We start from the raw sequence: 26,911 nt of genomic DNA, 5'->3' as shown, positions 1-26,911 counted from the left end.
AAGCCCTACCCAAACTTCCACTCTGCCATCATGCAGCACCAATGTGGCAATAAGCAAGTGGACAGAGTAGGTGTTTGACAGGTTTCATCCTCTGAATATGAATGGGCTCCTCTGAAATGGTGAGAAGGAGGAGGACCAAACCTAAATGCCTTCCTCAGAAGGTCTGGCGTCTCCTGCTCATACCCAACTTCTTTCAGAGAGCAAAAAGGTGAATGAAAGGAAGGGAAACCTGGCCTGCCTCAAAGAACCAGGACTTGCTCTCCAGCCAGGTGAGGGTGAACAAGAGACAGCCTGAACAGCACAACGTCTTGAAAGATCTTTGTGCTGCTTTCAACTCAGCCAGTGAAAGATTTCCCTGAGCCTTCTCAGGTCTCTTAAAAGAAGACGTGATAGGTGTTTCAGGCTTCAGCGGCAATGCCAGCTGAGCACATTCACCTGACCAGTCCCTCCAGCCTTTGGTCTTGCCCAGGAAAGTGTTCTGACAGGTGACGTAAGTGCCAAGTTGAAAAGCTTATTCCTTAGACATGAAGGAAGCAGGGGAAAAAAGGAAGAAAAAAAAAAAAAAAAAGAACCCTTCACAAAACAACCTTCTGCCCCTGAAGACCAGCCCAGACTTCTAAGCTTTGGCTTATGCTTTCTGATTTCAAACAAAAAAAAAATGAAGGAGAGAATAGAGATGAAATTTTTCTAATGGAGATTTACAACCAAATGAGAGCCTGCACTCGTGCCTGTATAGCAGATGAAGGACTGGCAGAGGCCAGCATTACAGCAGGTATTCAAGGGGGCTCTGAGCTACCTTGCAGCCATCCTCCCAGAGCATTCCAGTTCCTTATAGGGGCAGATACGGAAAATACTTCCTTTGCAAGCTTTTAAAAAACAAGCAAGCGAAAAAAACCCTTGTCGCGACCTTGCTCGGCTCCCACCTCAAGTGAAAGAAACCATACCTGGTGCTAGCCAGAACTGGTCGACACACCACACTAACAGGAAGCCTTGTGTAAAATACCAGTAACACTGGACACAAATAAAGAGGACAATCCTCAAAAAGTCCTGTTTCCGTCCCTATGGTCTTTCCTGCATTGTACTGATTGCAGCTGTAACTTCAATGTAATTACACTTCTGTTTACCATGTTGCTTGACATGTCACATACTTACACAACATAGTATTTAACAGCACTGTTGAAATTGCTGTTAATTCCTGAAAATTTTAGTGGTGGTAATTTAAGTGCTGTAGCACACAAGGTGATACAGAAGTTGTTTTGCTATTTTGACAAGGAGAAGAAGAGGTTTGAGCATCACAGAGACTGCATCTTGTACCTGCCTCTTCACTTATGCCTGTAAAATAGGGTGGCTGGGGGGCTATGCTGGCCCCAACCCTTGCTTCTGTAAGTCCATTAAGATCAGATAACGCTGCCTTGAAAAGGTTGATAGAAGCCCTAGTCAGTGAGAGAGAGAGGTTTGGTCCATCTCTTCGCCTTGTCTCTGTCCACTGTCAGCTGCCAAGCTGATAAGCGACTCTCTGTAAAGCTTTTCTTAAAAAGTAAATAAAAGCTCATTTAGGAAGCAGTTGCACAGCAAGAGACAGGAGTGGGATAACACAAGCACGGTACCCATTCCCTCCCTGGGCTTCGGCAGTCCCAGGGCAGGGCGCTTGCTCCACTGTGGGCTCCCGCAGCGGGACTGGGGCTGCTCCTGATGGCACAGTGTCCTGGTTTCGGTGTTGGGTAAAGCCTGTATCAGTTCCACCAGCACCACAGTGTTTAGCTGCCTTCTTGTAACGAGGGTAGGGAACCTGCACGGCTGTAACAAGCTGTAGGGTCCGTTTTCCCTTCTTGCTCAGGAATGATCCTGTGCCCAGAGGTGTTTAGGGAATACATGATTTATTCCTTAGCCATGAGGGAAAGATGGCAACAGCAAGTGTGCTGATATACCCTGAGCCTCCCATCACACAGGGATACTGGGACAGAAAGGGGAAAAGGATGACAGAGCAGTTCAACTGTAGTAAAGCCATTTGTTACCCACACCCCACAGCCCCTATTTATCTATGTCATGTTAATTAGGTTAGAGAGATGACTCTGGGAGGGCCCAGATGACAAGCCTGAGGACTCCAGGTCATTATCATGCCTACTGAGAGGTGCACATAAAACCCAAGAATAAGGCAGGCTGAAGGAGGAGGACACCCCAATGTATCAGCTCTCCCTGGGGATCCTGCTCCTCTCCAGCTCAGCCCAGCATCCTCCCCGTCCTCCCTCCCGTACAAGAATGCAGTGCTGCATTCCTGCCTTAATGAAGTTAATATTGCTGGAATGTCAACCTGCAGCTTAAGCCTCCATCTACAAAAACAAAGAGGTATTTCCCTCCCCAGCCCTATGTTCGTTGTTGTTTTTTTTTTTTTTTTCCCTTAAACTGGATTAGTGGTGAAACTTAGAGATCTTTTGCCAGGTGCTAAAGCTGCCTCTGGTTTGAAAACAAGCATCTGTAACAGAGATGAGGGCACCGAACTGCAGCACCTCAGAGCAGTGCTGTAAAGGCCAATATAGAAATGCACAGATGGCCACCTTTCCAGGGAAGAACATGTCCTATCTGTGGATCCAAACAGGGCTGGACACTCAGCAGGTACAAACTGTCATTGCTTTGCTGGCCTCAGCTGAAGGACAACTGAAAGGTACTAAGAAGCTGGCTTAGAAGCATGCATGCATGCAAATACACACCTGTCCACCTGCAGCTACTGACACTGCATTCATGAATCTCATCTCAGCGCTGTCAGTGAGCTTAAAAATACATCATATCAGCTTCTCTTAAAAGGTTCCCTCATGTATGTGTGTAAAGACACCAGACCTGGCACAACACAGCAGTGCACTGCACTGCAATCCCAAGAAACACATGTGGACAGCCAGCTAGTTTGCAGTAACACAATTTACACATTTCTCCCAGTTTCAGCTATTAAGAGCCCTCAAATGAAAAGGAAAGTTTGTGGTGCAAAAATCTCACTTCAAATCAAGCAGTCACCAGAAATGCAAACATTCAAGTGCTCCTACTCTGCAAAATTAGCTTAACACATTTACATACTTAAGCAAATATAGAATGCGCATTGTTGCAAAAAAATAATGGGCCACGTCTCCAGTCACAAAAAAGTGACACTGTTCCAGCGAGTGTTGCAGATTTACAATAGGCATTATTTACACTGCAGGGAAAATGGGAATAGAAAATTACGGCTATAATACAGGGTCAAATCAGTTCTGAGTCATTGTTACTCTAAAAAGCCACTATTTTGCATTAACCAGTGCCTCCCTGTTTCATTTTTTATGAAAGGTACATTCCCTGCAGAAAAGATAAGTAATGGTGAGTGCCAATAACCTGTTCTCCTTCTGCGCCCACTTTGGGCTAGGAGCACTGAGAAATTCCACAGACGTAAGTCCTGTCCTACCAAGAGGCAGAGCTCAGGCCCCATTGGCAGCCAGGAATGTCCCATTAACTCCTTTGGTTGAGTCAAGTATATTTTAGTATTATAACTATTTAGACAGTCCAGAAGATTAGAGTTCAAATAAAATGTGAGTTAGTGCAAAGCCAAACTTCCACATAGCAAGCATTTTCTGCCTTAAAGAGAAGGGGGGAAAAACTGTACTTGGCTATAGTGCTTAATTTATCCCAGATGCTGCAAGAAGCCTCATGGCAACACCACTATTTCCCTTGAGAGGCAACAGGAACGAGATCAGGAGCAGAACAGAGGGAGTTAGGGGAGAGCTAAAGCTTAAAAAAAATCCAGCACTTAAAAATACCTCACAATACATGCTGTAGACCTCACATAACCTGTTTAGCTTCCCTGAATACCAGCATGGGGTTTTTTGTTTGTTTAATGAAGAAAAGATGGCTACACACTACTTTTGCATGTGGAGCTCCCCAGGCTTCCAAGTGCTGGTGGCCTGGGGACATCAATATCCACATGGCATCTGCTCCCACCACCTCTACATAACTTCTCGATGCTCCTGGTTTTACCTTTCAAGCCAACAGAAGGAAACCTTGTCCACTTTTCAGCACCTGGCTGATTAGTTTACTAAGGGGTCTTGGTTCAGGATAGTCTTGTGTTTTTAGCTTTAGCTGGGAGGTACACATATCCCAAGTGAAGAAGAGAAGAACCACAACAGAGGCTGGAGATAAAGCAAGGGAGGTCCTGGATGAAGTCATTTTACCTGGGACGGACAGAAGGTATACGGAAGGAGGAGTGAAAAGAGGCAATATCAAGAAGCACCAAGGTAGTGTGGCTGTTAGGAACTACTGAGGTCTGAAGACTGAGACAAAGGGTCAGTCATTCCTGACAATGGGTAGGTACTGCAGGAATTTTATGTTGGCATCTTACAGTTAGCAACAAGGCATGCCTCGGCAAAGCCCTTTGGACCTTTGGCAGCGTCACAGGGGATTCTTCTGCACAAGAAGAGCTGCAGAACTACTTCCAGCACTGCTCAACCAAGAGCAAACATCCCTTGCAACCCTCAGGCAGGAGAGCACTTGGCTGGATGTTGTACTGATGCTGAAAGAGAAACAACTGACAGCAGGTGCAAACAAAAAAATGCCTTCATAGGAAGGGACCATACAAGTACTTCCAAGGAGCACTTTTTTAACTGTTTTAACACCTGAACTCCTGCAATTCCCTCTAGGTGGCACATTTCTGCCCACATTTTCCTTACATTGCATTTAACTTTTGCTGGAGGTATCAAAGTCACTATAATAGAGCTGTACGTTCTTAGGTTAGGATATAGAAGCAACTCATAAAGGAAATGCAACTATCCATGCAGGTATTTGAGGGAGGAGAGGCAGAAGCAGGGATAGTGGGGAAGGACTGGGGTGTAGAAATCACCTGAAGGTATTTTGGAGAACTTCTATTATAGGTCACCTGCCTTCTTAAGAGACCCTTTGTTGTAATAGATACCCACGTAATACAAAAATAACGTGGTAGCGTATTCCATCCATGAACTTCAGTACTGGAGGATACACAGATGCAGAAGAGTTAACTGGAGACAGAGCGGTCTTGGCAGAGTTAACCACCAAGCTCCTTGGCTAAGTACATGTATTGGGTTTGCATGGCAAGGTTTTGGTAATGGGGCAGCTACAGGGGTGGCTTCTGTGAGAAGCTGCTAGAAGCTTCCCCTCTGTCCAACAAAGCCAATGCCAGCCGGCTCCAAGACGGACCCGCTGCTGGCCAAGCCCAAGCCCATCAGCAACAGTGGCAGCACCTCTGTGTTAACATATTTAAGAAGGGAAAAAAGTTGCAGGGGGCATAGAAACGGCAGCCAGAGAGAGGAATGAGAACATGTAAGAGAAACAACCCTGCAGACACCAAGGTCAGTGAAGAAGGAGGGGGAGGAGGCAATCCAGGTGCCAGAGCAGCGATTCCCCTGCAGCCCGTGGGGAAGACCATGGTGAGGTGGCAGGCTGTCCCCCTGCAGCCCAGGGAGGTCCACGGTGGAGCAGATCTCCACCTGCAGCCCGGGAAAGACCCCACGCCGGAGCAGGTGGGTGCCCGAAGGAGACTGTGACCCTGTGGGAAGCCTGTGCTGGAGCAGGGGAAGAGGATGATGAGTTCTGCCCCTGAAGAGGATGAATCAGCAGAGACAATGTGTGATGAACTGAATCCAACCCCCATTCTCCGTCCCCCTGTGCTGCTGGGGTGGGGAGGTAGAGAATTCAGGAAAGAAGAGTGCCTGGGAAGAAGGGAGGGGTAGGGGAAGTTGTTTTAAGATTTGGATTTATTTCTCATTATCCTACTCTGATTTGATTGGTAATAAATTAAATTAATTTTCCCCAAGCTGAGTTTGTTTTGCCCATGATGGTAATTGGCAAGTGACTGCTCCCTGTCCTTATCTCGACCCACGAGCCCTTTGTTATATTTTCTCTCCCCTGTCCAGCTGAGGTGGGGAGTGATAGAGCCTCCAGCCAGGGTCAACCCACCACAGCACACAAGTAAGGAGGACTGGGAAGCATGGGTCTGGCACAGTGAACAGCCACACCTGTAGTAATTCAATGACGATCCTTGAGGCAGGGGAGCTGAAGCAAAGGGATTTGGCTTTTTAGAAAGCCATCCTGACAAACTGATAGGACACAGAGAGACAGTGGCAGTGTGTAGGAGCTGCAAGCTTGCTCCTTCACAATCAAAGGCTTCCATCTGCTTGGGTCAAGCAAAGTTTGCTCCGAGAAAGGAGAAGCTCAAGATTCAGTATCACAAGGATCCAGGTTATAACAACAAAGGAAGCCTGGCTGTTCTTTGTCTGCTGACAATCAGTTCTGGTTTCGAAGACTGAATTGCATCCCTGCGTACACTTTCTGATAACAAGAGAGAAGCCTCCCGCAGGGCACTAGATAAGGTTGACCCTGCAGGAGGAGCTGCAATATAAGACCCAGCTGCTGAACCCGATGGAGCCAGCTTGAACCTGGCAGGGTTGCAGGGTCTTCACTGAGCAAACTACAAGAAAAAATGTACTTCAGCAGCAGCAGAACACAAGGTATAGCCTGCTTGATGATCTGTGACAAAACTAGAAGAGCAACATGTCCCAAGCTTTGTGCCGGTGTGGCTTCCCATTAATATACATTCCTGAACTTAATTTTCAAAAGGGGTCAAATTCTTCTTATAGATGCAAGCTTTTCCCCCGCCAATACAGTTGGCTGAAGGGGCTTTTGTCTTGAGAACAAAAAACTCAAGAGCAAAAGGGGTGAAAAATTCTGTTCTGCCACCATTACTGTTATCGTAAATCCTGAAGCTTACCCTTAGCACCTGTAACAGTCAGAAGAGAAGGCAACAAATTTAGCCAGCGAATGCTGGAAGACACGCTCCAAGACCTAGAGCTTAGATCTCACAGCATTCGTGGCTTGCAGTTTGCACAGTGCTTTGTGGTGCTGTTTTCATTTTTGCCACACTTAGGGGTTAAACTTCTGTTTATGATTAAGGAGCCCAACCTCTCCCCCTCACACACATACTATGAGACCAGCTGAGCATTAGTCTATCTGTACAATGTCTGCAGGTCAAATGGGCTCCTAATCCAGATAATCCACGCAGTGTGATTGGTTACAGTTCTGCAGAAATCCTTTAATTTTCATTCTCTTGCCACTGCTGACAGTCAGGGTTTTGTTGACAAATTAGGAGCAAGGTAATGGCTGCAGGTGGATTAGAATACCTTGTTCTGCATGTGGCAGCATCAGACTGCCAAAAATAAATACACATTAAGAAACCGGGAAATACAGCCCTTATTAAAACAGGGCAGTTATTTCTTAAAAAGCGACATCTTGGAGCTGCAGTACAGAGAGGTGAAACCATCATGCAGAAGAGGAATACTTTGGTCTGAAATTCAGTGGCTTCCTCTCTAGTTTTCTCACATCTAACCCATCCTTGCCCTGCAGACCAGTCCCACGCCTTCTCTCCGCAGCCGTTCTGGGACATGGGATGACCTGCTGCTCAGCCAAGGCAGTTGACTTAAGTACCTGCAAGACAGCCCTGGGCAATGCAAAACTTACCCAGGCCTCCCCACAACCTGACTGGGCTGCTTCCCTTTTTTGAGATGATAGCTTGCTGTGAAACCAAAAAGTCCCAGAAAAGCAGGCAATGCCTTAAAGGCTCCTTCCAAATGCCAGAGATGGAAAGTGCTACGTTTGCAGTAGAAGCAAGACCTCACTTACCACTGGCAGCAAGGGAGACAATCACCAGTCTGTTGGCCAAATCAAGGTGAGGGGGAAATCAAGTTGGGGAACAGAAAACAAAAGATTTCCTTTGCTACAGCTCTACAGTAATAAAACTGGAGTTATTTTAAAAACAAAATAAAGAAAACCCTAAAACCCACCCCACAAGACTCCAGTCAGCAGCTTACTGGACTCTCATAGACTAAAGGTAGGGACCAGAGGAAGGAATGACAAACAGATCAGGTTTGCTCCCTCTCTTGAGGGCAGGCTGCAGCCTTCCTGGTGGCTGTGGCCATTCAGGCTGAGAAACTCACTGCTGACGCTTTCGTCTCTCCTGTTGTTCAGCCGCCAACACTTTGTTAAACAGAGGCACAAACAAAAATAAATCTCCTCCTTATCCAAAATCCTGACACCTGCCTGGGTGGCGGAGGGAGATGGCTGTCGGGAGGAGCCAGGGTGAGCATGAGGAGCCTCCAATTAAGCAGCTTCACAAACTGAGCTACAGAAAGCAGGAGGAATAGTCAGCAAAACAAAACAAAACAAGAGAGGTTAATTCATGCTACTGGGCTCCTGCAACAATTTTCCTTGACGTTTTTCGAAGAGCTTTGCAAAGAATTAACTTCTCTAAAAAGGAAGAACACTTTTGTGAAGCGAGAAGATTGTTTATGTTTAGAGCTACGGGCATTATACTTCAAGGTCTAGTGAGCACAGCTTTATTATGCAACTTGGGTTGGGGTAGTTATACTGCATTTCCAGCAGGCTGAAAGGCATCTGCCACAATAGGGTATTTTGGGGCCAGAGCCCCTGTGCTTGACAGGGTGAAGGAAACTGCTCCACACAAAAGGTGGGAGGGAAGAAAAAAGCAGGGTACAGAAAATAGGAAACAAGAAAGATATGAAAGGGAAAAAAAGTGAAAGAAACATGAGGAGAACAAGAGAAGAGCACCTAATTCAAAGAAAATGGCAATGAAATTGCCCTGTCTTACAGGGGCAGACAGGAGCTTCAATTTCACCCAAGACGTCCTGCAAGTGGAATAGGCAAAAACTGGTGTTATAAAAAGGCCATGGAGGAGGGGAGACTCACAGGAACCCAGTCAATTTGTGAAAAAAGTTAAGAGCATTCAGGTTTTCCTTGCATTAAAAAAAAAACGTGCTGGTTTAAATGCACAGATATATTTGTTAGCTACTGGTTTAGTTACATTGACGGAATCTCTTGGAGACTCTACAAACCTTATGGAGATAAACAGCTTCCTCCAGTCTCAGTTTGAGTGCTGTGCTCAAAAAACCCCAAAAGTTCTTAGAGAATGAGAGCAGAAAGGAAATGAGACAAGTAAACTTAAAATAAACTATTTTATCCAACATACTCATAGGAGGCAAAAGAAACCTAATTTAGAAGGACTCATAAAAGACTATTCTCACTTCAATGAAACAACATCTAGAGTTGGAGTAGTAAATAACAACACACTTGAGAAAAATTTAGGAAGGAAAAGTCCTTTCTGTGCTTGAGGAAATACAGGGAGGCAGGATAAGGAAGACAACAGATCCATTTCTGATTACTAAGAGTTGGGGGGTGTGGTGTGCCAATGCACACACCATCCCAGAAATGTAGTATTTCATATCAGTTTGCTCCTTTAAGGCATCATCTTACACTGTTCCCTGGTCAATACCAAGCCGTAGGACCAAGCAGACTGGACTTCAACCCAGATTAAGAAGTTTTGTATTTCCCATGCGATATTTCAAAACCCAACATCCCCCACACATGCATTCAGTCCCCTCAAACCTTTTGAGTTTCCTCCCCCTGGTGCCACATTCTTTGCGTGTGACTTCAGAAGATAAGTAACACTTTCAGCCCCAAAGTCCTTTTAAAATTCACCTCTTCTTCAACTACTGACAGTTTTGAATTCAGTGACAAATATGCTGGCTAGCAACTCGGCTACAGGAGAGAAAGAAAACCCCACAAAGAGGTGGAACGTGTAAGAACAAAGGAGGAGAACAAAAGCCGCCCCTTCTCCCAATTTGTCTGCCCACATACCAAAGATCAAAAGAGCTCGAGAAGCCTGTGCATAATCTACATACTTTGTGACCTTATTACAATCAAATTCCCCGCAGGCACAGCCACTGTGTATATATGCATACACTGTAAATACACAAGCGGGTCTGTGGATGTTTGCCAAGTCATTTGCTCCGTGCATTGAGTTTGCTTACTTTTAACAATGCTGAGGCCAAAGAAGTGAGGCTCTTTAATCTTCACTAAATCACAAACTTGCTGAAAGAGCTCCTGTCCAGTGGCTTTGACCTGAAAGAAACAACCAATCCAACATTACAGATGGCTCACACACCTGGATGGAGCAATTCTCCTTCTTTACACTGGTCAATAAATTTTGGGGTACCACAGCAAAAAAAAAAAACAAAAAACCAACAAAAAAACCAAAACCAACCCCCCAAACAAGCTTTGTTTTCAGTATTATTGCTATTATCACAGAATAATAATCAATGTGTCATTCCCCTTCCTTCACAGTGCAACGTGGCTCAGCTCAGTAAAACATGAATTTAAAGTTTCCTATCTATTGGCATCTTTGTGTAAGAATTCGGAGCACTGCTGGAACCCTAGTTTTGTGTAGTACTGACCAAACCATTTATAGATGCTTTTACAAAAAGTGTGTTTGTAATTACAGAAATGAAAATACTACTCTCTTGCAAAAAAATTTGAGAGGTTAAGAGAAAAAACAAGAACAAAAAAAGAAAACCTTCATTCAGGAGAACTAAAAACAAAAGTACACAAACAAACACAAAACTGCATGGTTTGAGAAGAAATAGCTTGTTGGTTGATAAGAGATGAGGTTGCTCTGCACCCCACACAGAAGAGCTTGTTCTGTTCCCTGCTGAGTTCTGGTCACACAGCAATTAACATCTTCATCTTCCGAAGCTGTCACCAACAGCTTATATAAACTCTTGCCCATTTCCATGCCACGCTGAGACCTTCCAGTACCCTTGCCTCCCACAACGCTGTGCACCCACCGAGGAAGCACTGGGAAAGCCGAGCTGCCAGCACACGCTCCTGCCGCGGACCAGAGGCTGGGCAGTATTTGCAAGTACGGCACAGGGCGAGGGAGAGCCGTGGCACTGCGCACAGCTACCGAATGCTCTTCTCTAGCACAGGCTCCCCCGGCGAGAGCGTGATTCTGGCTACCTGCACGTGCAGACCTGGATGTGTACTATGATCGGAAGATTCTCCCACTAAATATCCCCCCACCTACAGCCTCATTTCCCCCTGCCCCATTGCACCACCCCAGAAGCACAGACAGACAGACAACCACAGGCACAAACAAAAACCCTCAAGCCCCCAACCCTAAGAGGCATGGGGGAAGGAGTTCTGAGCAAGTGCGGATGGGGAGAGCAGAACAACGCTGACACAGACAACCTCAGGTCAGTCCAGAGTGCAGCCAGCTGCAGCTGCAAAATGGACCAGAACCTCTGGATTTCATTACGCCACTGCTGGACAATGCAATTAGCAGCAGCAGCAGCTGCCTTCTCAAGGGAGGACAGTGCAGCGCTACCTTCACCGCAGCAAAGATGACGGGGCAGAAGTCAACTCCTGAACTCTCCTACAAACTAATCACCACCATCAAACTAATTGCTTCCATAATTCTTCAAACCCTTTTAATGCAGGCGTGCCACACTCCTCAGAAACCGGCTGCACTCCCCTCCCTGCCCCAAGATGTACCATGTCACTAGACATGGACAATGGGAAACAGGAGGTCATTTAAGTACTCATTTTCTTCTACTTGACAAGGCATCACCAGCCAGCCACTCACTACTGCCTGATCGGGAGCTTTGAAACCTGCGCACACCAATACACACACGCGTGTGCATAGAGGTGCTTTGGGAGGGAAGAAGGTAGTGTACAGTTCTGGTAAGACCCAAAACCACATCTGGGTCTTATTATGGGTCTCGGTGTGAGACTGCACCCTTCCAGTCTCACACCTAAATGCAGTATTTGCTCAGCTGCCAAGAACACACAGTTGGAAGAGAAAGTTGGGCACGGATCTGCCTCCTTTCTCAAGGAAGCAAGCTCTGAGCATGTTCTTCTACCTGGGGAGGACTCACGAAAGAAGAGGTGACCTACCCCTAGCCAGAATGGTTATGTGCATACAAGAGCCACCGGCAGCACAAGACTCTATGTAAAAGCTATGTGATTAGATGAATTTTGTAAGTGGCATGCTTTCACACTTAGGGAAGAAAAACCTGCTTTAAGATACTTAGTTCTAGGGAACTGAGCACTTCAGTGTTTTGTGACACTCATCCTATAAAGCAGTGATTTAATCAGATTTCTTGCACAGCAGGTATGTGAGCTACCACCTTGTCCATTCTCCTTTTGGCACTCCCCTTCTGTATCAAGTTTTACTCCCAGCCTTCAAGGCTATGCAATACCAATTACACTTGCAATCGCTGTTCCCTCCTCCTGCCTTCCCCTCTCCTCAAAGCAACCAACATTTCCCTTTGCATTTTTCATCTGTGCACTTCTCTTTGGCCTTTCTTTCCTTTGTGTATGGTTCCTATGCCAAGCTCCATCCCAGACACACTGTGAATTATTTCTTCCACTGATACTCAGCTTTGCCCCATGTCAGACTCAGGGCTTCTTTACACATGAAATTTAGTCCAAAGTGAAGTCGAGTGCAAGTTTACAGAAGGTAACTGCTACTCCAGGGTCATTCTGTGTGCAAATACTCACGTGTATTGGTTACCCATCTCTGTTTTTCTTGGTCCATATGCTTTAAAACATCAGCTCTACTGCTCACAAAACAACTTAAACACTTCAGACCTACACTTGCCATTCACAAACACACAGGACCTCACCAGACTTCCTCCCCTCCAAAAATTTTTGCTCACACTCCCACCCTTTCTCCAGCAGCTAGGCAAGGACCAACATCTGCTGTGGCTGCTTCTGAACTACCCAAACACAGGTAGGGTGGCTGCCTGCCCTGCTCCCCTCATTGGCAGCTCAGCCTTCGCTAGCATAGGTCTCTCTCCTTTATTCAGCTGCTACCACCCCAGAAAATTTTCAGAAATCTAGTCATAAAAACTAGTTGATATTGATCAACAGGTTCAAAACTATCAGGGAGATAAGCCACAATGCTAGCAGATAAACAACACCGAACAAACTGGATACCACTCCAAGATGTTTGGTGCAACCGATACATCTACTAGAGTTGCACCATTCTCACTCACAGCCTGCTTAAGCTTGCTGGTGCTCATATTCTATCTCCCCACTGGGGCTGCCTGGAGCAAGGCAGACTGCTTTGCTCTGTGCTCTGATGTCCGTTCTCCCCAGCAGAAACCTCCTACTTCGCCTCACCATCCTCGGGGCAGCTGGTGAGCTGCAGCACCCACTAGTTCTCCTCACTGCTCTGCTTCTCCTCATGTTCACAGTTGGTCTCGGGAAGACAGTTTTCCTCCTCACCATCCCTTCAAATTCATCTATACATCCAGAAAGGTGGACACCAAAGTTCATTAAGAGACCCAATTATGGAGGAAGAGACTTTAAAATGGATCCTGCTCTTCTCTCTTCAACAACACTATCTGTGAAGGGCGTAAGACAAATCCATTTTCAAGAGCAGGCTTCAATCTGCATGTGACCACATAAAACACATATAGGTAAACTCTTATCTGGAAGGGTGGAATTTATATGGGAGGCGGGGAGAAAGGAATTACCTGCATAAACACTGTGCTTATCACGGGAAGGATCTATTAATTTATTCTACTGGAAGGATAACGATTCCTACCTACCTCACTGAGCTGCAAGCTTGTTTAGTATTTGCATTCCACACTGAAGAGGTTAAAAGGCTTTGGAAATCTTAAGTAGTGGCATTATTATTCTAATAAATGCACAAAGTATCATCTGTGGTTGTGGTTGTTAAATTTGGCTTCTACCAACATCACTAGAAAATTGCCTTGATGTTCCTTTACAAAAAAAAGATCTCTCCAGCTGCAAAATCTTAATTCATGTTGTTGTTTTGAAGGGGTGTTGTGGTAAAGACAGAAACCAAATGAAAAGCTGGTTTTGGCTACTTGCCCGACTGTAACAGGTCATGTTTCACTCTCTATGCAATTAGGACACAACTGTGCGTTGAGGTCTCATGTTTTGGCCCAGGCAGCTATTCCCTTTCACACACAGGCATCTCCACATATGTGTTTTCCCAACTTCCCAGCCACCAAAGCAAGGGGCAGCAGAAGCGAGGCAGGAAAACGTCTTTAAAAGGGCTACCGAGGGATGCTGCGGCAGGGACCCCTCCACGGGACAAGGCAATGATGCTCAAGGCACCCCAACTCTTTGGAGGGGCAGCAGGCAGGAACAGGGGGGACACGGCGCCTTCCCTCCAACCCTGCCATCGCTCAGTGCAAAAGACCACTTCTTATGCTTATTAAATGCCCTGGGGCTATTTAAAAGATGTGTAGATGTGGCACTTAGGGACATGGTTTAGTGGTGGACTTGGCAGTGTTAGGTTTATGGTTGCACTTGATGATCTTAAGTGTCTTCTCCAACCTAAATGATTATGTGATTTTATGATAAACTGCAGGTCCAGGATTTACTGTATGGTCTAAGTGCTGCCTAAACTTAATACAGTGGAGTGTAACCCTGTGGTGGAGGAACAGCCATGTGCGTAGCACAGGCACAGGCTCAGCGAGGAACAGTGACAGTATCAGCCCTGCCAGCACACTGCCCTCCCGCACGCCAGTCTGCACCTTCCCCGCGGCAGGGCAGGCTCTGCTATCTCACATCTTTAGCCTCCCTGATAAAAGTTATAAGGAGGTGAGATTTAGGGTCAGCCGCAACAGACCATTACCCAGGCCTGTGCACCTGCCGCCAAGAACTTAATTAAACCATCGTTTTGTGGCTTGCACAAAAGCCAGCAGATTGCAAAAGCCTTCTGGGGCGGTCGATGAGCTGGGTTTGAACTGGTAACCTAGAAGCAGAGCGCCCCAGATTTTGCTGTTAAAGCCTTGTTCCATCCAGCCCTTGTGGCTGTTTCAGTTAACGATGCCACACTTAAGCGCAGCAGGTAGGAAAATTCCTACATGGATTTTGAAGATTAGCATGCATAGTTTCAAAAGCCACCCTTTCAATCAAGTGCTTAAAATAACAGTTCACCTCAACTGTCTTCTCCCACTCCCCATCCCAGAGGGGGGAAAAAAAACCACCCACCCAAAACAAAGCAAAACCTCCCCAGCCCACACAGGAGTGCACGCACACGCTCACAAGAGAGCACTTATCCTTGAGGCTAGCTTGTCGCCTGAACGTGAAGTGCCTCTGTCAGCTCAGTTTCTCACAAGTTCAAGGAACAGCCGGCGCTGCACAAGGAGGCACTGAGCCGTGGTGGACACCGTGCCATGCTGGGCTGCCAGCTGACCTGGCTCTGCTGTCACTCACGCACACATACTTCGGCATTTGAAGTGGCGATCAAAGAAATGAAGCGACTTACCTCTAGTTTTTGTGTGTACAAGTACTCAAAGGAGGGAAAAAACCCCCACCCTCAATGGCTGTTTACTCTGCCTTAGAGTCTTTGAAGGGATCTGCAGACTATCAAAGCCAGAACTAGCTAAAACGCCAGAGCAAACGGTCAAGTGTTGGGCACGCTTGCCAAGTCATCAAGGCACTTCAGGTTCAATTTTTTTAAAATGGCTAGATTATCATCAGTGGCAAAAACACTCGGAGAGAATAAAAAAGAAATAATAACAGAAAAAGAGCAGACGAGACCCCCTGTCCAAAAACATAACCAGGACTTTTAAGGAACTCTGCAAATGAGTTGAACCTGCCCAATTAGAAAATGGAACACCAATTAACCCTAAGCTGGCTAATAGCCTTTCGGTCAGCAGACCAGCACCAGCCTTTTGGGACAACAATGGGAGCTAACAAAACTCAACCGCAGCCTCGGCCGCGATGCAGTGACCTCCCGGCCTCCCTCCCAGCCACTCACCCCAACGACTAGGCTGAGCTGCTCCCGGGTGGGCAGAAAGACGCAGACGCTCCGGCTCTCCGGCTGCATCCTGCCCGTCAGCAGAGCCCTGCTCATGGTGGGCAGCTCCAAGGGGTCCGGGGTCTCCTCTCCGGGCAGGCGTCAGGCTCTCTTCATCCCACGCACCTGTCGAGAAGGTGAGAGCATCAGTGCCACGCTCCTGCCAGTGCTGGGAGCACCCTGCGTTTGACGGGATGTTTTCCTCCTTGCTGTTTAAAAAAAAAAAAAAAAAACCCAACAAACCACTCATCCATTTTACAGTGCTATGGTCAATGTTTCCACCAGCATCACAGCACAAACCCGGCAGTCGACCTTGAGATAGCTTGTGAGTCCCAGGAGAGCGCCACAAAGCAATCAGGTCTCTCCAGAATAACAAACCACACTCAAGGTTGAGACGCATGTAAGTGATAAGGCAGATGACACCATGGACCGCTTCCCGAAAATGCCCACAGGACAGGGGGGGGCGCCCCGTCCTTCAACCTGGTACCTCGCTCTCGCCCAAAGCAGAGATCTCAATGAGCCATCAGCAGGCGTGTGTCAGTGCAGAGGGCTTCCTCTGAGCTGTCTTCCCGCTCATCCCAGCCCTAGACCCTAGGAAACCTCTGCCCCAAATCCCCTACACCTCAACTCAAAGGAGGTGGAAACGCATAAACTCAGAAGGCTGAGCTGCTGTATCACACTTTTTGTAAGAGGAGCACTGCCAGCCCCCTCCCAAGGGCTGAGCCCAAGCTGCACGAGCATCTTAGAGCTGAAGTTATGGTAATAGAAATAAGAGATGGAAATTCAGTTCACACCCAAAAGTACAGTAGCTAACATCGTCTTCAGGTTATAGCTAGGTTAGACACAGTTTCCTCAGCAACTTGTGACATTTCGTTTACAGCCCTCTCTGCTCCGACGCTCTCCAGGGCGAGGAAGCATCCTGTGGCACCTAATGAATCCAGCAGGAAGGGGAGATGCTCCTCTAGGGTGGGTTAGGGATGAACGCCAGCAGAGACCTGAACCAGCAAGACTCCAACTGGTTATGGGATCCGCTCCATCCAGGAGCAAGATTTGATGCAAGTCAAACCCTGGCTGCCCCGACCAAAGTCACCCTGGCATGACTCCCTTCCACCAGCAACACCTGGACACTCATCACCAGCGCAGCAACAGAGGTGCTGCTGGCTGACGCCTGCCTGCAAAGCCCCCCATGTCCCTGGGGACGGGCACGTACCCCAGCAAGGGCAGCCGAACGCACCGGCTCTGGCAGCACTACCCTCTCCCACCACCCATGGCACAGCCCACCTTCCGAAGGGATGTATGGGCTTTTCCTTCACCCTCCAAAATGGATTCAAGGACGAGGCATCATAAGTAGCAAGGAAGCAGGCCATGTTATGCTAACACATGACATATATACATATATATGTACGTGCATGTGTGCATTACATTTAAGTTTTAAAAGCATTTGGTATTTAAAATCATGTTTGTCCTGTTTCAGGATAAAAATATGGCAGAATCAAACTCTTGTGTGAGAGGCAGGAAAAGCAAACCGTCATGGGAAAACAAAGTACAGTACAGAAAAAAAAAGAACTTGGATTTACCCCTCTCCCTTCAATTCCATGCTCAAACATATTTTTTTTTAATCAAATACAAGAAAAAGATCTATAAGTGTGCTTTTGCAAGTACAAAAGCTGTTCCATGCACCTCCTTCCCTGGGCTGGCATAGACAATGCTTCTTAATAAAGCATTTTTTGATACAAGTTCTTTATGTAGAGCATCTCTTATGAGACAGAAGTACACAAAAATTGCACTTAATGTATTAATGAAAAGAGGGGGTTATTAAAGGCTATTAGTGTTACTTTTTTTCAAAATCATAATTTAATTAAATGAGAACTAGGAGTTTTAAAAAGGAGATTGCTCTAAGTTATAAGCAAGCAGAAAAAAAACATTTGACTTCCTGGGACAGGTGAGAGCTTCTATTAAATGAAATATTAAGAGAAAAACTGATTTATCCTCTCTTATCAATATAATTATACTGATGAGCTCTCAGGCTCCAGGCTACACACTACTAACAGCTGTATATAAATTACAGATGTCTACGGAATGACTCGAGGGCAACAGGTCACCATTATTATTGCCAGCTGATGTCATATGCACCATAAACTTTATCAACAGCATAAAGACCTCGGAGTATGAGCTCAAGCTTTCCAACATAAGGAGGTTTGTCTTAATTGTCAAACCGCTGCACCAAAACATTCCCACTCACAAGGGGAGATCACGTCCAGTGAAGATGCTCATGCAGCTCATAAAAGAACTGAAAATAGGACAAAGAAGTGACCATGAACAACATGTGCACATAATGTTCTGTGGATAACTGAAGAAACTGAATCCTACTTCCCCATAGCCTCTATAAAACAAAGCTTCTGGAAAGCTTTTCCTCTGGTCTCACATCTGCTTTGTCCATTTGACTTTTTAAGAGAACAACTGTGGACCCTGGAAGTGAGAAAGGAAGTGAGAAAGGAGGGGAGAAGGTGTTTTTCTTCTTACGTTTAAAACAAATGAGCTTGTGCACCCTACCACAGCAGGTAAGAGGTTAAAGCAGCAATGTCCTTAATCTGAAGGGGGAGGTTAAACACAAGCCCAGCTCAGCCTTCTCTTCTTTAGAGGTATGTTAGGATGTGATAAAACATAATGAATCATTAACTTGCTAGCATTGCATGTTTACACGTTGTTTTTTTTTAAAAAAAAAAAAAAAAGTTGTGAGCCAAAAGTAACTGCCCAATGAAAACAAGTGGCCAGAAGGAATGCTCTTACTTAAACATACACAATTTCAGACTGCCCATATGCCATTCTTTTGTTTACCACAGATTCCAACCTCTTAACCTCAATTAAACCCTAAAAGCTCCAGCAAATGCACTGCAGATGAATTAATAAAAGCTGAAGTCAATCATCGGCCTCTAGGACACCCGACAGGTTGTTTTTGTTGGGCTTTTGGTTTTCTTTTTTTTTTTTTTCTTTAAATAACATCACTTCATGTTTTAGCTCTGGGAGAAGTGCATTTTGAGATGTAATTGCTTCGTCAAAAGCCCGGCAGTCTATCAATGAAACAGCCAAAGGTGCTATTTATTTGTATTCTTCTGGTATCAGCCAGGAGGCTTATTAGTGCCCAGAGCAGTGGCACAGCTTATTTAGCACTGTTTATTTTACCTAAATACACGTGCAGTGGAGCTTTGGAAAACACACCAGTCATTAATTTCAAGACTCCTCTGATTAAACAGCTCAAACATGGCCATAAAAACTCATTAAGAAAAACCCTGATCTTTCCCTTCTCTCGCCACGGCCCCTCGAGGTGCCTCCCAGCACCAGACCAGAACATCAGCACTTGCTGGGTCAAAGCAGGAATGGCTGAGGCTTGCCCCATCAAGAGGGGTAAGAGCAGCAGAGCCCTCCAAGGGAGGAGGAAGAGGAGGAGGAGGAAGGAGACTGTTCGCTTCAGATATCAGCAGGACGGCTAGCTAAACCACCTCACACTGCCCATATACGCAACGGCACAAGGATGACCTGCCACCACTGAATTTTGGGCCACGCCACGGCCAGCCTGTCTGGAAGCAGGGTGCATCCAAACAGCATGTGGGTTCGCGTAGCCTTATGAGCGCCACTGTATTTTACACATCAGTTCGTGGGACCACAGCGAATTGGGTCCTAATCCCGACTTCAGCCTCCAAGTACTGCCACAACCGCATCTCAAGGGGATAAAGTGAATAGATGAATGAACAATCGCCTACCAACTCAAAGCAGCAAAACAGAACAAAGTCCTCCTCTACCGAGAAGAAAGCACAGCTAACTCTGTGCTTCTCTCAAAAACATCTGGAAACATGCTTTGCAAGGTTTATTACAGTAAAACATCCAAGGAAAGCTGGTTTTGCTAGAGCTGACAGAAAATTAGCATTGAGCACCTTCCTGATGAAACCTTACCAGAGTGGCCCTACGGAGTCCCATCAAAAACTGTCCAGAAACATCAAGACTGTTCTTAGCATTTTCCAGACATCATCCAGAGATGTCTTGGGCCTCCAGGACAACTAGACTCTCAGGCTGCAGTTTCACAATCAGCTTAAGAAGCTTTAATCAAGGCAGTCCTGCAGCAAGACAGACAGACAACTGCCTGGAAAAAAACCTGCCTTTGGCAGCAACCCACACTTAGGCTGCCTCATACTCATGATGAAACATGGCCTTAAAACTGAGAACCCCTCTCACCTTCCAGGTATTTTGTCCCCTCAGAGGCATACTGTAGGGCACCAGTACTGTCTGCAAAACAGAGTAATAAAGAGCCTGAGCGAGTAAAAGATGTAATGATGGCATATATTAGCCTTTCCCAGCAACTTTAAGACCCCACCCACCTCCTTTGACTGTCCCCCAAGATGGGGATTTCTCTGGAAAGATGCATCAATCAGGAGGGAGGGAAAAAAAGTTGCTTGTCAGGGCAGAAAACAAGACTGAAGCTAAGTAGCTTTATGTCACAGCTGCAGATGAAAAGTGCCACCTGCAACCAACAGCCAGGACAACTAGGTCACGTCCTGCGGCAAATTCCCCGAAGCACATTGACTTCTCAAACGTAGCTGCCTCAGCATCACTCCAGGACTAGCACAACACATCCAAGGGCAAGGATGCCACAAGGAGGTAAGCTGCTGAATTTGATGTCCATACAACTGCTTTTGGGGTAGAATACACACCTGCCTTCAAACACCGTGCACTAGTTAGTAGGAAGTCCCCCAGAACTGACGCAGCTTGGCTGCAGGACAGATGCAACACTGGCAGCAAAGACAACTTGCTTTCAGTCCACAGATGCAGGAGATGCAATTGCAGCAGGCCTTCTGCATCTGCTAGCAACACCTGTTAGATCCGAGTGCAGTCCTCTCACAGGAATAGGATGTGGGCCTGGCTCCCACCTTCCCTTTAGGATTTTCAAAAGGTACAATGGGAGATGCATCCAAAAACTCCAGGGCTGTGGAGCCCTAGCAGACTTAGCCATCACCCTGTACCTTTTGGGACAGACAGATGGAGAAATCGCTGAACATTGGTCTTGGATACCAGCCAACATCCCTTTTCCTTTCTTCCTGTACAAGCAGCACTCCCTGGTGACACCGAGCTTTAACAATAGAGAAGAAAATGCTTTCTCGTTAGTCTTCATCGTGGGATTAGACACAGCTCTTAGTTAGGCATGACTGCCCACACTCTACCTTTGTGCTACCAAGTTTTCCTGCCTCATGTCAAGCAGCACGAGTGAGTGCTAGAACATGAAACGCGCTCTTGAGTTTGTAACTCTTCTACTCTACACCCCCCACAACATGGCCAGTGTGCTTAGGAAGAAGGGATCTCCCAAAATTCCAAGGGAAACCCATTCCTAACCTGGGACCATGCTGCTACGCTACTCTGTCTGTAGGCTGCCCTAGTCCTTAAGCTCAAAGGTGGGGGACAACTCTCCTACCCAGGGATGGCAGTGTTCTCTGGTAGCCAAGCAAAAGTGACTCAGGTTTTTTGGGCATGCATCAGACCTTACTGCTGCGAACGAGTCCTCAAGGAGAGGAAAAAGGCTTAGCTGAGGACAGAGCTCCAAAGTAGGTGCTCCTACAGCGCATGGAAGCGTAACAGCAGGGCAGCGGTGGCAGGACCACGCAGGGTGGCTGCCACACTTCCATCCAGCTCTCCCATGCGATGAACAAAGCTCCTCAGCAGTTTGCTCCCTGTGAGGACAGCCCAGCATGAATCACCTGGGCTTAACCTTTCCCTGAAACCAAAACTGAATTCAGGAGCCTTTTGAGAGAAATGGACAGTGAGTATTAAAGGCTCCAGGCAAAAAGGGACAAATTAGGGTCTCGCAGGGATGACATTTTTCCATCACTTCCAAGTGATGGAAAATGCCTTTGAATTTTTGTACACAAAAACATGCAGCCTTTCAAAATATATTATTTTATCAGAAGCATATGCAAAACTTAGCAAAGTACATGCTTTAAACAACACCTAAACAGTAAAGTCTGCTGCAAGAGCATGCAATTCCTTTCCAGCATGCCTTTTTCCTGGCAGGGACAAACATTCTCTTGCCAACGTGGGAAGAGCAATGGATCAACTGATCCTGCCTTTTCATTGATTGGTAAGAGTAGTAGCATGTACCCTATCAGTCTGACTACCAACATGAAGTTTCTCATTACAATGAATTTTTTTACTTCTGCATAATCTATTAATGGACTTGTTTATTGATTACCAATCGCTTATAGGGCTTCCTCATACTTCATAAATCAAGCACATTAATTGAAGTTTTTGAATAAGTAGCAACTGAAGGTATCAATTGGCCTAGGTAAATACAGAAGCATAAGAAAGAACCAGCAAAACATGGGACAAGGCGTGAGCCAGCCTCAGCGTCCATTACACCTCACATAAAGCAGCTGCAAACAAAGCCTGCTCAGAAGCGCAAAGCTCTGCTTTCTCAGCTGGATGACCAAGACAGCATTGCATGAGATCTCGCAAAGGGTAAGGGAAGTGAATTGCTTGAATAGCCATTCAATAACAGCAAGCTTGCCTCCACTCAAACACATGGACACATCTCTTTCGAGATGGACCCTTACAGAAAGCTTATTCATGGGCATACATATGCAGAGCCAGGAGTGCAGTAAAGAAAACGCCACAGTCTGGTACCTCAGTGTGAAGGACAGCAACAGAAGATTGACTTCAGTTTGGTGCTCCAGTGCTCGCACTTCTGCCAAGCAGTGCAATCTTTACTACAGACTGTTCATCTTTTGTATCTACAGGAAACAGGAGAGGCAAAGTACAGACAGAGAGCTGCAGCAAGGTCTTTAAAATAAGGGAAAGTGAGGCTTCCTTCCCAGCCACTAACTGTCAGGAAGCTTAGCAAGTGCAGGGAGAGCAGCAGCAAGACCTGATTTCTCTACTAGCAACTCAGGAGAGAAGCATCTTTCTATAGCGTGCAAATTGCAAATGTGCGAGGTCTCATGACCCAAAAGCCTATCGGTTAATTCTCCAACTGGAAACACATTCCTTTTTTTAAATCTACCAAGCCTATAAACAGGATTTCTCCCAAGCAGATCTATTATACTCTTGCCTTAAGCACAACAGCTGAGAGACACTCTACTACAAGACTGTCTTTGCAGAAGTTATTCCATGGTGATGGTATTTTTATATTTGAGCTGGGCTGGACTGAATTGGAACAGATCACCATGCCTTCTGAAATATTTTGCAGAGCCGTCCAAAAAAGCGTGAATAAACTCTTCCTTCATTTTCTATTCTCACCGAGATCTTGCAACAGTTCTAGAAGTAAGCAGACTATGAAATATTTATTTAAACAAACAAAAAAGTGCAAAGCATCATTGTAACTTCACAAGCAATACCTGGAGTTGCAGGACAAATAACGGCATGCTTTTACCAAAACATCACGTAAAGAACTCTTCTGAGCAGAAATAGCTTTGCTACCAGTAATAACCAGGTAAATAAAAACTGGCTTACTTCCCCAGAGGAAGGAGAAAGTCCACTGCTGATCTCATGGCATTTGAATCACCGTCTAAATATTCAGACCAACTACGCAGCTTCTGCATCAGTTTGCTTCTAACGTTTTCCCCCTTAAGTTTACAGCTAGCCTGGAACATATTCAGAGCAGAGAGGAATATTGATTTATGTAAAGTGGACGGACTTCCAGAAAGACTAGATAAAACTCTGCCCGGACCACAGCTTGCCTCTATTACAAGTGCGAAAACACCAATCTGCCAATACCTTGACAAAATTAATGCAAACAGCAGGGTCTTCATGATTAGATGCAGCTTCAGAGACTGCACGCAGTACTGCCAGACATCAACTTCAGCAAAGCAACAGGGAAACAGGAAAAGATGGCCCACAAAACAAACAGAACAAAAAACCAGCATTACAGAGAGTGCTGCATTTTTGAGGTGATGCTGAATTTTGCAAAAAGAGGAAATAGAGCAAAAAAAGAAAAAGCCAAGCATAAAAAATGGTTTAACAAGAAGCAAATTACTTCCTCCTGCGATTCTCCAAGGAGCAGCTCCTCCTTGTCAGAGGACTTGTTTTGGGCTGAGACCACCATTTATCCATGCTCAGTTACTAACCACACACTATGAATTAAGGTACCACTGCTAAACACCACCAAGATAATCAAGGAGCACTGCAGTAGCACAGGACTTTCTGCAAGAAAAGACGTGTAACCCTGGAGCACAGTAAGCATGCAAGTAATTTACATTGTCTTGGACGAACAGTAGGGCAACGACTTTACTACAAAAGCTAAGTGATACAGAGTTAACCACTGCATTCATACACTTTTTACCTGCAGTGTTGGGAACAGGAAAGGGTGCTGCAGCTTTACAGCACTATCAGCTTTGCTCTTAAAAAAAAGCAAAACAAAACAAAAAAAAAAACCCAAACAAAAAAATGACATTGCCCTTACCTGCTATCAAAAAAACTTCCTCTATCAAAAAAGACTTAAATCAGAAAAACACATGTAAGTACAAATTTTTTTGTTTGTTTTAGGATTTTTTGTTTCAGGAAAAAAAGGTGACACAAATTTATTTGTCACTGGTGTTTATCCCAGTTTATCATGTTCATATAAAAATCTAGTTAAGAACAACAAAAATCCCTAGGGAAAAAAACCTGTCCAAAGAGCACAGACAGTCTTTTTTGGTAAGCCACTGAAAAGAATCACTGCAACTCATGTTCTTCAACAGCATTCTGTAGACTTATTTTTGCTTATACTTATCTTACCCTTCTTTTGTCATCCCCCCCCCCTTTTTTTTTTCCCTAAGGTGATCTCTGCAAGAAAACTTTTTTTTTTTTCCCCTTTTGGATTCCATTGTCTTCAGATTTGGCACTCCTCATTTGAAGCCAAAACACTGGCTACCACACAGACTCTCAACACCGCCAGTGCTGAAAACAGAACACTTTGATTAAGAGTGCACAACAATTAAATGGGAGGAATAAACAACAGAGGCCAAGGCATCTGTTGTCATTCCAAGTTTTCCAGGAACAAAATAAAAAATAAAAAAAAAGAAGAGAAAAAAAAAAAAGATAAAAGCTAAACAAATGAATGGGAAACCAACATCCAAAAAGTTGTTTTGCTTTTTGCTTTTTTTCAAAACATTACTCCAGAGATCATCAGTGCTAGGAATACATCCTCATTATTTTCTCTGGGAAAGTGCCCTATGCTTTTGAAGTATTTATTGTCAGGGCCTGGGCAGTTCTCTGAAGAAGGGACAAGGTTCAGACAGCACATTACAGTTTCCTGGTGTGGTGGAAAAAACAGATGTGCATTTTAAATGTCACCGGAGAGTTAACCTGAGAGCCTGTAACTGCAGAGCAGCAGGAGAATCATCTCTCGATGCAGAGGATGACGATTTCTCAGCACAGGACACCCAGAGCCTCTCCCTGTAAATCGTTACCAAGAAGGAATTCAAGAGGTGGAAAAACAACGAAGTACGGAGACTTTTTTCCTTTTCGACATCCACCCCTTTTCCCGTGCCCACATACCAGCCGGGACACCCATCTCCTTCCCCGACCCGTCCCGTGCCGGTAGACGAGAGTCCGTCACCGCCGTCAGACCACCCAGACCAGCCCCGCGCGACGCCGCCAGCCCCTGGCTGCCACCGAGGCGGCGGTGGCAGGCGCTGGAGGAGGCCCAGGTGCTCGGCCGCCTGCCCCGCTCGGCTCACCCTGCCTGAAGCGCTCCTGCAGGCAGGGACCCGCGCGGCCCCGAGGCCGTCCCGCACCTCCCGGCCGCGGCCGGTCACTCTCCCTCAGCACCTGCGAGGCAGGTGGCAGCCAACCAAGCGCTTGTCGGGAAGCGTCCCGGCCTCCTGCCATCTTACGTCCCAACGGAGAGCCCTTTTTTTGGGACACGGCCAGCTGCCCGGCGGCGTGCCGGAGGTCTCTCTCGTCACGCGGCCGGTGGTACTGCTGGGGTGGGGAACGCGCCCCGGCATCACCTCATCTTCTGGCACCGGCATCATCGCCTCATCTTCTAGCACCGGCATCACCTCATCTTCTGGCAGTGGCGGTATCGCCTCATCTTCTAGCACCGGCATCGCCTCATCTTCTAGCACCGGCGAGGCCCACGGGTGGCACAGGACGGCGGCGAGGGATGAAGGAGCTGCCACGGCTCCACAACTCTTGCAGAGCCCCATCCCCTCCCGCTCCCAGCCGGTGCCTGCCCACCCTCGCTGCCTCCGGCAGCCGCAGCTCCGAGCCCGCCGAGGCACCCACGGCCTCAGCCCCGCGCTCGCCGCTGCTTTGACGGCAAAATTCGTAACGAAACGAGAAAATCGCTGCGGCACTCCGGCCGAAATTCAGACCTCCCTTTATCGCCAAAGCCGTAGATCTGCTTTCGCGGCCGCTAACGTACCGGCAGACGCAGAGGAGAGCCTCGGGCAGCTCGGCGGGCGGCAGGCAACCCTTCCCAGCGCCTTCCCGCCCACGCTGCGACGGGCCGGTTCCCTCGCCCGGGCCGGGCGGCGGGCGCAGCCGTTCCGAGCGGCGCCTGCAGCCGCGCCGTGCCCGCGGGCCCCCGGAGGGACCGCTCGCCACAGTCGCCCGCGGCCGGGGCAGGTGCCACTCCCGCCCCGTCTCCCGGTAGCTCACCGGAGCCGCGCCCGCCCCGCCGCCGGAGGAGCCCCAAAGGGACGCGGGAGCCGCGGGACCTCCCCGCGTCCCTGCCCCGACGGCGGAGTCCGAGTCCCGCTGGCTGCGCGTCGCCGCCGCCCGCGCACTTACCGCTGGGTGGCCCCGGCCGCGGGGCTCCGCCGTCCTCTCCGGGGAGGCATCCAGCGACCGCCGAACCGAACCGAGCCGAGCCGAGCCGAGCCGAGCCGGGGCGGGCGCCAGGCGCACGCGGGTGCCCTGGAGGAGGACCGGGGGTAGGGGCGGGGCCGGGCGGGGCGGGGCGGGACACGCCCCCCCGGCCCCGCCCCGCCCGGTCCCGGGACTGCACGCCGACACCCTCGGCAGCCCCGCGCGGTGTTCTCCCGCCCTCCCGCCGCGCCGCCGCCTCAGCGGATTGGCAGAGACGGGGAGGGAGTGGGCGGGGTGGGCCAGCGGCGTGGCCTCGGGTTGGCGAGCGTGGCCGTCAATCCGCTCCTCGGGCGGTGGGCCGGCCTGAGGGGAGGAGGAGCGGGGCGGTCGGTCGTTGCGGACCGTCCCGGCCGGGAACGGGCGCTGAGGGGAAAGAGCGGGCGGCGGGACGGGCGGGGTGTG

General features: G+C 47.4%; 1 protein-coding gene across 4 annotated transcripts in view; it reads right to left on the bottom strand.

The window, feature by feature from the left end:
* FRMD1 (FERM domain containing 1) overlaps positions 1–26,557 on the bottom strand; it is a 44,744-nt gene extending 18,187 nt beyond the window's left edge. For 2 of the 4 annotated variants that reach the window (XR_005933829.1, XM_041128395.1), the window contains exons 1-3: positions 22,343–22,442; positions 15,638–15,802; positions 9,867–9,957 (exon numbers count right to left, since the gene is read on the bottom strand). Coding sequence is in view for 3 of the 4 variants with exons in the window: in XM_041128395.1 (XP_040984329.1) it covers positions 9,867–9,957; positions 15,638–15,733 (187 nt within the window). In the remaining variant the exon portion in view is untranslated. Of the gene's footprint in view, positions 1–9,866; positions 9,958–15,637; positions 15,803–22,342; positions 22,445–26,431 lie in introns of those variants that run through there. The other 2 variants (XM_030034907.1, XM_041128396.1) reach the window with 2 other exon arrangements.
* Positions 26,558–26,911: the final 354 nt, after the last annotated feature.

Source organism: Aquila chrysaetos, chromosome 13 (assembly GCF_900496995.4).
Source record: "Aquila chrysaetos chrysaetos chromosome 13, bAquChr1.4, whole genome shotgun sequence".
Lineage (NCBI taxonomy): Eukaryota > Metazoa > Chordata > Aves > Accipitriformes > Accipitridae > Aquila > Aquila chrysaetos.
This window is presented reverse-complemented; position numbering and strand designations above follow the sequence as displayed.